Source organism: Lissotriton helveticus, chromosome 3_1 (assembly GCF_964261635.1).
Source record: "Lissotriton helveticus chromosome 3_1, aLisHel1.1, whole genome shotgun sequence".
NCBI lineage: Eukaryota > Metazoa > Chordata > Amphibia > Caudata > Salamandridae > Lissotriton > Lissotriton helveticus.
In genome coordinates this window covers 942721869-942736811 of record NC_136061.1, presented here as the reverse complement: position 1 = coordinate 942736811, position 14943 = coordinate 942721869, and the positions used below count along the sequence as shown (strand labels likewise).

The 14943-nt window shown below is 42.6% G+C and overlaps 1 protein-coding gene across 2 annotated transcripts in view; it reads left to right on the top strand.

The window, feature by feature from the left end:
- The window catches only part of LOC144823116 (melanoregulin-like), a 280535-nt gene that overhangs the window by 178719 nt on the left and 86873 nt on the right, over positions 1-14943 (top strand). For both annotated transcript variants that reach the window (XM_078681308.1, XM_078681309.1), the window contains exon 4: positions 8444-8534. In XM_078681308.1, the coding sequence (XP_078537434.1) occupies positions 8444-8534 (91 nt within the window). The remainder of the gene's footprint in view (positions 1-8443; positions 8535-14943) is intronic.

Below are 14943 nucleotides of genomic sequence, written 5' to 3'. Positions count from 1 at the left end.
CAACTCCTTCCACTTAGGTGGGATTGTAAGGTACCTAGAGCTATATGTTCTTTCCAGGAGAGTCTCGAAACCCCATTTAACATTTTCCTATTCTCCTGTCCAGCTTTGACGGACGTGGGCTAAAAAGGCCAACTTAGACGTACATTTTCCTAAACCTTTATCGGCAGTGTTGTCTTAAACAGACATACTGGTCATATCCACTTTAAAATGCAGTATCGACCCGTAATTTTCCCTAAAATTTCTTTGGAACTTACTAAATAGGCATGCCAATGTACTTCAGAAAGGCACCTTTTATGCGAAATTTTAGAAAGATTGGCCCGCATGAATCGTAAGAGGCCAGTATGGGCACTTGTATTTTCAAAACTTAAATAAACATTTCTTGAAACCGAAAGTAGTTTGAGTAGCTATCAGGACTGGGTAAAAGTGGTTCTACTCTAACTTTTGATCTTTTCAGATCCATAATACGTGATAATGTAGTGTTCTGTGACTAGATCACTTTATGGAGAGGGAGTGGCATGATAAGCCAAAAGGCTATAAAATGCAGTATAAGAGGTTGTTTGGGAGATTCTGGCATTTCACAATTTATTGCTGTTTGTGCATTTTTTCTGCTTCGGACTGCTTGTAAATGTTTTAACCTTTGACACATTTTTTTAAGACTGGAGCGAAAATATTATGCAAAAGCTTTACTTTTGTAGGAGGTTTTAATGCATTCATATTTATTTGTGCATAATTAACAGCGTGCAGAATGTGGTTTTACACGCATGATCACATGTGTTCACTGACATGATACTAATGTCTGTGAAACTGTTTTGATATGACCCGTTAAAGTCCATTTTTCTGACTTTTGCTAATTGGCCTCAGCTAGGCCTCCAGACTATCTTGTCAAAAATTGATGTCACATTCACGGTTTATAATTTCTGCTACACACCGTCAAACATAGTTATGTTTGTTTATTTCCTTCTTGAAGGAAGCTCTCGAACATGGGCTCAGTATTGTATTTTTCCCAAGGTTTCTTCCGTTAGCAGGTCGTAGTGTATTCAATAGTAACTTCACTGTTTTGGTAACTTGTTTGTTCTGACATCTGTGGATGACATTAAGGCAGGGCAGAGGGTGCTGAATTAGTATTCAGTAGTGGGTTAGTGCTTAAAGCCTGACCACTATTTGACACTCAATATGTCCATGCTCTGGTTTGCTAAATTTATTTTCCTTTGCTCTCACCATGATGAATCTGCACTTTCACAGTATTCCTATGAGAAGATTTCCCATGCAAAGCCTCGTTTTGAGGGTGAGCCAGGTCCCCTATGATGACATGCCCATGTTACTAGTGATTACTCTTTTTGCTGCTGGGGTCTTGGCATTTTCCCTTTGATGTTGTCATTTTTCTGTATTGCTGGCCTGTATGGCAATACCTTATGCACCTGCATTCTAATTAGCCTGTATTTTCCCCTTTGATTTTGTTGTAATTAATCCTTTAAAATGTTCATTCGGCTCTAGACCTATTGAGATGGTCTTTCTTAATTTACTGTATTTTTGATGTGTTGACTTGTACTTTCTCTTGGTACATAGTGCCTCATGAAATTGAGATTTAACACTGTCCCCTATCCACCTACCCGTGGCCGTATAATTGAAGTGTCTTTTGAGGTGTAGGATTTTTAGGGGTACCCCATGCCCACAGTTTTATATTTCCTATTAGTAAGAGAGATAAACATTGAGAACTGAACATGGTATATAGGCTTGTCAGTAGAAGCATATTGTGTAAAACTATTTCACTCCTTGTTTATCTACTTGGCATTTGAGGCCTTAACCTCGCCATCTTGTAACAGAAACATCAGCTTTCTGGGATAATGTTGAATGTGGTCCAGGTTGGCAACCATATTATGTGAACCAGAGCTGTCAATTCCCACCTCTAGCAATAATCCAATCAAGCTGAGATAATGAAACGGCGCATGCCAATTGGGTGGAGACAAATTTTGAGGGATAGAATGCAGCTCTTTCTTTTCTGATTTTTTTTTAATCACAAACTATGGAGATATTCTTCTTTTGTGGAAAAGTGCAAGGGGCTAAAATATTGTGAAAAGTTAAGCTCGGCAATGCTTAATTTGAGCTGGTTGTTGCCGGTCAGGGACACTGGCACTTATTTTTCAGTATCAAACATTTACTAAGAGAGGGAAAAGCCAAACTAAGAAGAAAGACACAAGGAGAGAACTACTTAAAAACTGTCATAAAAGGAGAAAGCAGGAAACCTCGAGTGAGATAATGGGTCAGGGAGTGTCTGGTAGTGGATTAAAGAAGATTGAGGTGAATTTAGGACTATAGGGCTTTGGTATTTGGTGCGCCAACATTTAGTAGCTCTGGCTGCAAGCTTCTGAGCAAAGCTTTGGGCTCCAGCACTCATTCTTTTATAAATTAAGCACTAATGGTTGGTATGCTTTTTCAGAACGCATCAAGATCTCCAAGTGAGAAGTAACTTACTGAGTTCTGTGGCATGTCTCCTCAAGGCTCTCTCATACCTGTAAGGCCATGGAAAAGAAAGTGCTCTACTGAATGTTTCTTAATTTAAAGTGGCTCTGCCCGTTTGAGCCATTATATTGTTATTATTGAACAATAGTGTGCAAAGTTCCCAGAGAAATTTAACCGCTGCGACTCAGATCTGCATTTCTGAATGTTCAACCTTGCAGTCCTCTAACCATATCTAACTTTCAGTTTTTCTTCTAAAGCTGGAATAAAAAGTTTACGCCATTTTACATTTTGTCCCGTAACAGAATGCCTTGATATCTGCTTCAAGTGCATGCTCTTGAGCCTCTTCTGAAGGATATTAAATACATTAACATAGTTAAATTACTTGATACCTCTTATAATTTAGTTTCTTTGCAAGGACATGGAGAACTTAAGTTGCATCCCTCAAGGAACTCCACCAAGGACTGAGAGGATGTCTGGAACACCTGTCCCAGAGGCGTCTGCAGGCCAATGGATTCCTCCTACCATGCATTAAAAGAATGCACAAGATCCTTCTCTGGTCATAGCCTATGCAAATTCAGATCATTTTACTCTTTATTGTTACCACGTCTTTTGGACAAGAACTTGCTGAAACTGAATAGCAACACTGTTGAAAACAAAAAGAAAGCAGAATGCTCTTCATTTCTAAGTATTCTTGAACAGTTCCCATAGCTCAAGACTTTCTGATAAATCGGAAGGTTTGCCTGAAAGTCCATACGTAGTCCGCCCTTAAATTGTCCAAACCACTAGTGTAGGAGTGCACGAGGAGACCGAATTTTGGAGCTTCATGTCAGGAGCAGTTAGATCTGGCAAATATCTAAAGCTACTGGTACGAACCAGAGTTCAGCTCGCGTGGAACCTGTAACAATGAAGCAACTGAAATATTCAGGTTGGAAACAGGAAGACCTACCGTGAATGGGCCAGGGCGCTTCTTGATGTCAAAGAAACACCACTCTATCCAACCTAATGCACCTGGAATCCACCTGCTGTTTCAGACGCCACTCTGCCGCTGCTTGATAGGTCTCTCTCGCCCTTAACTAACGAATGGAAGACTTGCAGCTGTCATCTGCCCCCCTCCCCACACACACATCCCACCTCTCACACCCTTCTCCATTTTATTTGAGTGTTAAGGGGGCTACGGTAAATTTCAAACAGCTGACTGTGGCAACTGCAAGCTGCTCTTAAACTTCTTTTCTCCATATTTTAAAAGGCATAATTCCCCACCTTTGAAATGAGGGGAGATGGGACATACATTCCCTTCTCCCTTGGGCAAGGCAGGAGTGGGACATAAACCACTCTTAGCCCTTGGGCAAGACTAAGGCGTGAAAGAAAGTAAAGAAAAAGTTCAAGGAAACAACTACTGATCTGCATGGGCAAGATGGTGGAGGAGCAAAGAGTACAGAAACAACCCTTGTGGCTCTGAGGCGAGGAAATGCAACTAATCCAGTGCCAACTCTTCAGTGTCACAGTAAAAATGACAGTTCGAAACAGCCTTTTGATTTCTCCCCATGCTTGTGTAAGGCAAATGGAGCATGGAAAACCGTTCCAGGCTTTTTGGCAATGTAAGCGATGCAATAGGAAGGAATTCCCTGTCCTTGTGAAAGGCAGTGGGATTTAATGAGGAACATGTGAAATAGCCTATTCTCCTGCCATTTTCCAAGGCCCTCAAGAATTATTTTGTAAATCCTTACCCTGGGCTGGAGTTTGTTTCTATCTTTTCTCTTCACTGATCCTTCTCATGCCAAGGATTGTGGGGGGTGAAAGACTCTTTTTGTATCTCTTTCCCTGCCTAACACGGAGCAAATATTTGTATAAATGACCAGGCTCAATGCATATCCACTTGGGCAAAATACAGTAGAGGCCTTTATAATGCCCTACAAATATGTAATTGATAAATTAATTTCCTTATATGTGCACATTTATCACACTGCGCTCCCATGAACACCTCCAGAAGCAAGAAAGGAGTGCTCATGTTTTTCCTACTCAATAAAAGACTGTATAACAAACATTGTTTTGGCAGTAAGCTGGAGGGCACTGTTTTTTGTAAGGTAGCACTTTGAAGGGCACCAAGTAATATAATGACTCAGGTGAACACCTGACAACACGAGGGCGGCTCCCAACTCAGGCTAGCTAGAGGAAAGGTATGCAAGGATTTGGGGACCTTTCTAGAGTTAACGAGCAAGTACCAAGCAGGATTCTGTTAGAAACATTATAAAATGGTGTATTATTTGCATTCAGTCTCCCAATAAATGGCTGTGCTAATGTACCAATTATTATCCTTGTTCATTTTTAATACCTTATTATCTTATAATCAAGAACTGCTACTTGCTTGTAAGTCTGGGAAAGCAGCTGGGCTCGACGGCCTCCCAGCTGAAGTGTACAAATCACTGGATGAAGTGATAATCCCATGAATGACCACAGTTTTTAATGAAATTCTGGTAGAAGGGGCCAAACCACCGTTTTCGTGGGGAGAAGCAAATATCACCCTGATTTTAAAACCAGGTAGATTATCTACGAAGTGTGGGTCGTATAGACCTATTTCACTTCTCGATTCTGATTACAAGATTTTCAAAGGGTACTGGCTGACAGATTGGGTGCAGTCGCAGGAGATCTACTGCATAGCGACCAGTGAGTTTTTTTAAAAGGCAGACGTCTCTCTGATCTTACGCATGATCTGATAGGTGCCGTCGATTTTGCCTCTAATTTTACTCTCCCTTCGGCAGCAATGACGTTAGATGCAACAAAAACCTTTGACAGGGTAAACTGGAACTACCTTGCTGCTGTAATTGAAAAATTAAACGTTGGCCCTAAATTTCGCCAAACTATAAATCTCATTTACAGTGGCCCGTCAGCAAGGCTGGTGGTCAATGGTAAATTGACTAAACCCTTCAATATTAAGAGAGGAACCAGACAGGGCTGCCCCCTTTCTCCCCTCCTCTTCAACTTGTATATAGAGCCATTTGCTCAGGGTCTTAGGGAGGAGACAGGCATTTTACCCTGTAAGAGCGACATATGGGAAAGGAAGGAAGCCCTATATGCTGACGACATTCTTATCTTTTCGTCAGGTATAGACTCGTCATTCCCTCTAGTCATCTGTCTAGCTGAGAAGTTTGGGTGAGTATCTGGTTATGAAATTATGAAATTAACGCAGATAAGACCAAGATCATGACCTGGAATCTGCCAAAAGGCTAATATAACACTAAGGAGGAGATGAGGTACCTGGGAGTCAAAATTGTACATAATATAGACAGCATAGCCAAGGTAAGCCTCTCAAATGTCCTTAAAGAGAGTAAAAAATTAATGAGATCCTGGGCCCACCTTCCCTTGACGATCCTAGGCAGAGTTAACTTGACTAAAATGATAATTTTACCCAAAGTAACCTTCCTCTTTAACAGTATACCATTACATTTTGACAAACAAATAGTCGATAAATTCTAGCAGGCAATTAATTCATTTGTGTGGGCCTACAAAGCAACCAGAAAAGGGCGGTTTAGCTCTCCCAGATGTCCAGTATTATGCATGGGCTTTTCAATTAACCCACTCGAGGATGTTGCTGAAATCACCTCATCTTTCAGACAGAGGGAAGATGTATAAAGCCATGTTAGATCAAGCAGGGCTTCCACATGAAGGCTTTCTTTTTAAATTTGGGGACAAAAGATTCTTCAAGAAAGTAAGGCTGAAGGTTTTATGGGGTGCTGCTCAAATATGGGCTAGAATCAGAGCATTAACGGGTATGTAATACTATTCAAGACTAGCTCCATTATGGGATAGTCCGGGGGCACAAAGTTGTTTAAAAGATATGTTGGCTATACCTTTAAAAACAGCAGGGTTACTTACATGGGCAGATCTAACTGAAGACGGTTCCCTCCTTTCTTGGGGTATGCTTAATGAGAAATTGGAAGGGGGCATGTCTAGATTTAGATTTAAATATTTACAGTTAAAGAGCTGGTCTCAGAATCAAAAAACATCAATTGGGCAGGGATACTCCCTAGAAGATTATCTTGTGACGAAGTTAGCAAGGAAGAAGGAGGTATCTTCTTTCTATTGGGCAATCAAGGAGGCCATTGATGGGGATTTTAAACTAGCAGGAGAGCTTTGGGAGGAATCTTTTTCAGAGGCGGACTGGACCGAATTTTGGCAGACTTCCTATAGCACTTTATTCTCAACAGTAAAGCCAGCATGGTTTAGAAGAAATCATTATTTCACCACTCATAGAGCCTACCTATCCCCGGCAAGGCTTTCTAAGATGTCCAAGGATCCACCGGCAAAATGTAAAAAATGCAACTAGGAAAGAGCTCTGGATACGCATATGTTCTGGACTTGCCCTGCCCTTTCGGAATATTGGGAAAAAGTGGGGTCCACTATAGAATCCATCTTAGGATGCCCTGTACCTATTACACTTAGTTTAATAATTTTCGGCATTGAAGATGGAATTATTGGTCCCAAGAGGGGCTTTCTGTTTTTTGCTATATAACTGGCCAGACGAGAAATGTGTAAGAGATGGGTTGAAGCTTCCCCCCTATACATTCGGACTGTCTCTCGGCTTTGTATAAAACATCAAGTATCGATCTGGCTAGACTAAAAAATAGCAGGAAGAGAGCCATCTGGGACCCTCTGGTAAACTGTACTCCAGCTTAGATAACCATTATGATTAGTACTCCATACCATCTTACTTGTCTACCAAATACCCTCTATTCCCATGATTAAGCCTTATGGGTTGCTATCAGTTTGTGCTGGACTCTGCCGATATCACAGGGACCTAGCTACAATTCTTGTCCCTTAAGATCAGGGGAGAGTACGACCACCCTCTCCTTTACAACGAGAGGTCAGCGAAACTGGTAGATAGTCGGGAAGCCACTGGTAGGCGGGCAAAGAAGGTTGGGGCAGTACCCCATTAAAAAACCCTACCTCTCCAAAGTGAGTAACAGTGGCAAACCGCATATCACCTGTAAGCTGGGGTCAGAGACGAATGAGAAAAAAGAAAAAAAAAAAAAACTGCTACTGCATGATGGTTGTATTTCTTTCAAACAGACCACTCTGCGACGGTCTTTGTCTGCTCTGGAGCAGGATCAGAATACCTGTGAGAAAGTTCAAAGGGTGGGTCAGTGAGACTCCTGTCTGTTTTCCTCACTCTGTGACACCGTAGGGTTTCTACACTGGTGCGAGCGTTAAGAGGAGGTGACAAAATTCCTTTGGTAGTATTTTCTTCACTGTGTTTGCAAACATTGGTAAGTTTTTCCTTTTCTACAAATGGGTGGTGTTACTACTTTTTTGTTTTTTCAAATTGTCCCATTGTTCGGAAGTATTAATTGAAAACACACCTGTGCATTCTCAAAGGCCATTTATTTTTTGCTTCGAATTGACAAAACTCTGATTGCAATTAAACCAAACCAGTTAAAGGCTCCAAATTTGGGGGAAAGCACTATGTGTCTGTCAAATGTCGTGTACCGCTATTCAGCCATGTTTTACTTTGATTTATTTGCTTTGCTCTTCGTCTGGGCCCTGTGGACTATTTGAATCACCACAACTAATGCTAAGGAACACACAGGCACATCTCAGAAAATAACTTGTATTTGTGGCTTTCTCATCTGTGCCACCTATCTAATGCCAGCACGTCTACCCTATGTTGTAGTCCGCCCTCCACTCACGGGTGCTTACTTTACCCTCTGCAACCACTTGGCTGGAGTCTGACCTCACATCCGGTTGGCATCTGCATTTGACTGAAGACCTAGATGCCACAGCCTGTCTCATGGAGTGGGGGAGAGAGACCGCACTCCACCAACTCCAAGGCATGTGGGTAGCCTGATGATTTTGTACACCTTTTCATAAATTTAGGGGTTGGGTGTGGTGTGACTACCTTCTTTGCCACATGTTTCGCTTTTTCCTGCTGGTATGGATAAACCAGGCCTTGCAAACTAAAGTCTTGCTCTTTCCTCTCACTTTCCAGGATTGGCAGAAGCTCAACTACGACATATACGCCCTCAGGCAAGCGCGGCGAGAAGTGAGGAACCGATGGAAGAGGATCCTTGAGGATTTGGGTACTTCTGACTTTCATAACATTTGTGTCAGCCATGAGGAGACTAATAGGCATAAATGCTTACATAAAAGGTTTCTTCAAGTTCCCTTTAGTTTCTAAAAATAGGTGAACATTATAAATGATCATTGTCAATCAATTCACTCCATATACAAAATGTTGTTCCCATCATGATCACCTTACAGGCACTGTTTAAATAACCGAGCAACTCCTCCCTTGGTTACTTCTTCTTTATTGTCAATGCCACTGAGAAGCTGAAAACAATGGAAGGCACCTGGAGTAATTACCAGAGGTTCTGATGAATCTGATCGCTTTTGTAGTCTGTGTGAGTCATCCGAATTGGGGTGGATCTGCCCAAACATAGGTCCTTGCACACTGAACCAGAGGGACTCCAACTGCACCACACTAACGCCCAAAAGGCTGAACGTTGCAGTTCAAGTGGCTGAAGGTGGTCTGCAGTTGCTTGTTTGCCTGTTCGAAAAGGGCGGGGCTTAGCAGTCTGTTGGACTGTTTCTATTCGAGAAGGACCAAGGGTGAGTTACATATGGTCTGTGATGGCAAAGATGAATGGGTTTAAATGCCTCTAAAATAATTACTAGTGGTTTAGATAAATTCACTTACTCTCATCCATCATTTTCTGCTACTGCAATCATCTGTTATACAAGGGTCACCTTTACGCAGGGAAGTCTTGCTTTCACCACCGATATTTTCAACTCCAGTTTCAGCCAACTGCCTTCTGGAGCAGTTTGACCTCTCCGATGCTACCAAAACCTGAAGCATCCTTTCCATGCATTGAAATACACCTAAGAGCGTGCTGTAGTCCTCGGACCTATCCCTTGCTGCCTTTGAACAAAAGTATTACTTAGTAATGCATAACTTGTTCTCAACCTAGATAAAAACACACCATACAGGCATTACAGAAATGTGCAAAATATTTCAGACCGCTCATACAGCTCAAATTGTGTTCCCAGCAAGCAAATATATATTGACCTGTACGTCTCCCGCCACCTTTTGGGTACTACTTCCAAAGGAGACGTACAAGTATCCAAGGGGTAGTGACCACACTGTCCTGCTACCCATTATTCTGCATACACCTCCTTTTGTTTCTTTCACACTTGCTTTCATATTTGCTGGGCTGGTTTCGAGTTCCCTTCTACCTCTTCTACCCAGGCCTGCAGTAGCATGAATTAAAATCGAACTAAATCCCTTGCTCCCTCCTGCATCTCTTCCCACATACCGCGCTTAGGAGCACTTCCTTTTAAGATTTTCTTGCAATTTCTTGCCCTGCCATAGCTGAGAAGGTGCCAATCCACAGTCTCCAACCGACTTTTGAGATGGAGCATCTCAGTCCACTATTAAACATAATGGAAACCCATGCAAAAGGTAACGGAACACTTTGGGTAGGCCATTCTGCATTTCCCTACCCTAGCTGTCATCAGCCTGTACCCCTTACCGCAGCCTGTGTGGGGCACCATTGAAAGGCTGGTGTTGATAGGATAGCAGCAACCCACTCACTGTATTTGATGGTGCTTCTGCCGGGTTGGTACCATTTAAGGCAAACAACGTTTCAGGTCTAGTTCACTCCAAAGACCACCCCACCTTAATGCTCACTCATTTTTGCACTAGAATCCTTGCCCTACCACACTCAAGACAATTCTTCAAAATTCAGCTGTGCCTTTCTAATGATGCTCATATGTTGAGATAAGTCCTTACACTTCTCTGGATTGTGATCCTGTACATATCAGTGCGAATTAAAAAGGTGGTGTCCTTTTCCCAGTTTGTGACCGGTAATAGAGTCCAGCTCGTGAAGCTTCTGTTTGCACTCTTCAGCCTAAACTCGTTTGGGTGGGGCACACGAGTCACTGGGTGCCACACATGTGGGTTAGAATCATTTATCTCTGGTATCCATCCTAATGTGGCTCTGCAAACTAGGTCAAGTACACTTTTATCTCACTTGACTCAGAGTAGCCATCACAAGCAGTCCAGGCATCTGATTGAGGGCGTGTGGGGTTACAGACTCCAAATCAACACTACAACTAACAAGTAAATGTCCTGCTCAGTGCTTTTCTTTAGGAAAAGTACTTTATTCACACCAAAACTTAATACAGTACACAAAGAAGGGGCTAGCCCTGCGGGGATGATCACCACAGGGTTTACCACACAGTAAAGAGGAAAGGCTTAGATTAAGCACAGGTACTGACTCATTATGGCTAAATAAAGCAGCTTCCGGGCAGCCTATGACCAGTAGGTCAGTCTGTACTGTTTGCTAGGCTGTTCTGTTATACGAGTTGAGGTATTGTTGGGAAATCTCACAAAGCAGTTCTGTTTAACAAGTCCAGTGCCAGTGTTCCCAGGTGTTGCTGTTAAGGAGAATTCTGATCATGGAAGCACTTGTGGTTCTGCATGGAGTGAACAGATGTGATGGGCTTGCCTCTGTGGCCCCACTTCCTCCTCTACCCATTGGCTGACTGCGGCCTAGTGAAGGCCACACTGCTCCAGCACTGGTGGTGGGGAGTCACCGAGAAACAGGAAATGCAGCAGCCTTGGTGGGGAGGTCTCACTACACCCAATGAAGAGTAATGGGGCATCATATAAGCAGGCACAAGTCCAGGAGAAGCTGGGAAGCCTACTACTTTTACTTTGCTGCACCACTCAAACTTACCTAGTGGGGACACTAGAAATGGCAGGCCAAGAGTGCCACTTAAAAAAAACAAAGAAGCATTGTCCTTAGCAAGAGCTCAAGAAATCAAAGGAAATTGACTTCCCAACAACAGGGGTCCAGCTCTCAGTCCTTGGGCTACATAACTTATGTTCTTGAGGAAGGCACCAGATATCCAGTCTATATCATTCAACTTAATGCCGCAACAAATGGAAGAATCGAACTCTGACAAAAAAATGAGTAGTCCTCTTAAAGAGCAGAATGTAGAGGCAGTCTCAAACTACTCCGGGGAGGGGGGGGGGGAGGTGAGGGGTCAGACAAAGTCTTCTATGAAAAGCATCCGAAAGATGATGTAGAACGGTAGAGGTTACTTGAAGGAAAACTATGGATTATCAGAGAAAATTGATACATTAAGCGAAACATAGGAGCTTGCCGAAGAGTAAATTACAAGACTTGAAAATGCCGTCCAAACACAGAAAACACGCCTAGAGAACAAGCTCAGGGTACTATGGTAAAATGTGCTTCCCAGAGCTGTCTGGGAAATTCAAGGATAAGGGACATATCGTGACCACACCAGAATAGTCTTTTTCAATCTTTCCAGATGTAGCTTTCAGTGCCATAAGGAGGTTAAAGTAAATGAGGGCTAACATTTTAGTTCAAGAAGGTACAGATACCAGTGTCTGTTGTTTGAGTCTCAAACATGAAAATATGCTGAAATGGAACTGTCTGAGTCTTTCAATCACCTGATGAGGTCAGGAGCTTCCCAGTCCAGAACTCACTAATAATTAACTATACAAGATCCTTGCTTGAGGGAATAATTGACAAACTGCTTTATTCTAAAGGCTCGGATAATATCTAGAGATGTTATTTCTCCTTCTAGCCTCATTTGTTTCTTTTCTCTTGTAATGTGGTGGAAGCTTGTAGGAAATAAATCAGACGAAGAACATGAGTACATACAATTTCACTTCTGTTAACGCTTACCTGCGCCATTCGTAGTAGCGTACTCTATACCTTTCCCACAGGGATGCCAAAAATACCGGAAGGAATGGAGGAGCTATCAACGTCTTCACATACAAAGAAAGGGAGGTGAAAAGGCAAGGCGAGAGAAAGTGGGAAGAGGTTGCTTAGTTTTTTGGAGTTAAAGTAATAACTTGAACGTAGAAGCCTGAACGTAAACTGCCTGCTTATCTCTTTAACGTGGCTCACTATTTCAATACCTAAGACAATCCCAAGCCCATATTTTTATACTACAAGACACGCATATACTATGACCAAAGATGAGAGATATACGTTGAAAACAAAAATAGAACTGGCTAAAACTAATTATACATTTGTGTGCGACAGTGGCACACCACCTTACTGTCATTTTAAAGAAAATGAGGGGCTTTCAAGTGATTCAATATGACATGGATAGCAAAGATAGATGAATTGTAGCACAAGCTCTTGTTTATAAGGCTCCTTTTACATTGTTATCCTACTATGACCCTACTGCAGATGATCTTGATGCAGATTAAGCCTCTTTGGGGGGGGTTTAGCATGACTTTGACATACCTAATTCTAGAGACTGGGCAAGTATGCTTTGAGGGCTTGTAATAGGGCAAGTACAGGAGCTGATGCTGTACTGCAAGGTACAAGATGCATGGAGAAAGATAACCAAATAAGCTAAACCAGAGATTCCCATGTTATAGGATCCCAGAGAGTCAGTAGGCTCTATGGATCAGAAGAATTAGCCACACCTTTTCAGCAGTTTTGCTCCAAATTATACATTCACACTCTGGACACCACAAAAGACTTGATGGGGTTGACAGAAGCATTAGCATTACGCATTTGCAGGAGGAGCGAGGAGTGACGAGCCTGGCGTGTCAGGAGAGAGGTATGTATTATATTGTCTTTTACCCCGAATGCTCGCCTGCGGTTGACACTGGATGGCTGCCCGCTTGCCTCTGGATTTCTGAACGCTTGCTGGTCAGCTGCATTAACGGACAGACCGGCTTGGGTGGCTGTCCGCAGCCACGCAAAGCTGAGCCGAGTAGGGCCCGGTGACTCTCATCTGCAGCCCAGTCACTTGTTCTGGCCCGGTACCTGCTCCTGTGCCCTTCCCCCTCTTCTAATGCTACAGGTTTTGATTTGGCTAGGAAATTAGGTAAGGTGGGGCTAGGCACTCGCTCACGCAAAGAGGCCGGGGAGGACAGGGCAGAGGAAAAAGAGCAGTGAGGGTGAATGAAGCAAGGATGAGGTTACAGTGCGTTTGATGCAGCACTAAGGGGTTGAGTGCTGCAACGGGTGGAGGCGGTCAATTTAGGCACGGGTGCGGCCTGCACGCCATCGTTTTCCTCCGCTCTCTCATCCATTCGTCCAGTCTCTCTCAAGTAACCATTCAGTTGAACAAATAAAACGGGTCAACTTAACAATTTCACAACAAACATTCTCACCCCTCAGAAGGGTGAAATAATGTGTTAATCAAGAGAGAAATTAAGGACAAAATAGGCCTAGGCTGACCAAACGTGTCTGAGAAATTGCACAGATAGGAGGTTCCCAAGCCACTGGATGTATGGTCCATTGCGGCCTCAGAAAGTGTATCCCATAAGAACTTAGGGATGTTGCCATTATCCACATCCACTACCCAGAGCAAGGAAAAACAAGCGCAAGGTTGCTGAAGGCAACGTAAACTGTTCTATGGACGGTATCACAAATGGGTTATAGCTTCCTCAAATAGCATCATCCGAATCAGTCCATTCTATAAAAACAGGCATAAAAAGGCCCTTATAGATCGCTTCAAAAATCTGAACCATTGATGAAATTTCCATTAATTAGCAGGAGCCATGGCCAATTGAACACTATAGCTAGCTACTGTAGTAAAAGCCATGCCATTCCACCTGCCATCTCACATGAAGGGCACCGAGCTCTTGCACCTGAACTGCTGCTTGGGCGACTTAATGTCTCAAGGGCACTAAATGTTCAAGAAGCAGAAGATGCCCTTGGAGTGCCGCAGCTAACATCGTCGTCACCAGAACCAAAGGCATCAACATCACACCAGGTATTCCTAGAAACCATTCCGGGAATGTCATCCTATTTCTAAATTTGGTACTGACCAGGTCTGGTTCTAGCAGGTGGGCACGGCCCAACCAAACATGACTTTTTGCCCTCCCAGTCGGCAGAAGAGGCCATGAGGACGGCCCAACGTTTGTGATGCTTTTTAACTTTGTTTACATTAATTATCAATCTGGGGTAACGTTGTCACCTTTCCAAAAGAAAATACCGGCTATTTGTTGTAGTTTTAAGAGTGTTCACAGGCATGTACATGATATTAAGTAGAACTATGAATAAAATTGTATGTATGCATTTGTACCATGACTTTTCCGTCTGTTTTTACTATATTTAATAGGCAGGTATCTTTGCAGCTCTAGAATCCATTCATGAACTTTATTCGACAATTTAAGTCATAAAAGCGTACATAGAAAAAACAGTATTTTAAAATCCATTACAATTCATACAATAAATATTAAAAAGGAATTAAACTACAATAGACTATTGACGAATATCAGCTTACATGTTTAAAATCAATCTAATCAATATACAATTCTTTGAGGGATAAGTTACACAGGGACTCACAGCTAAGGCTAGATCATCATATAACTGTCGCTATTTGTTTCGCACGAATTACCCAAGCCCATTTTAGGAACTTAGCCATAGCAACAGCAATTGTAGGGGTTGGGTCAGTACATAAAATTCTAAGAGCCTCCTTATGCCTGTG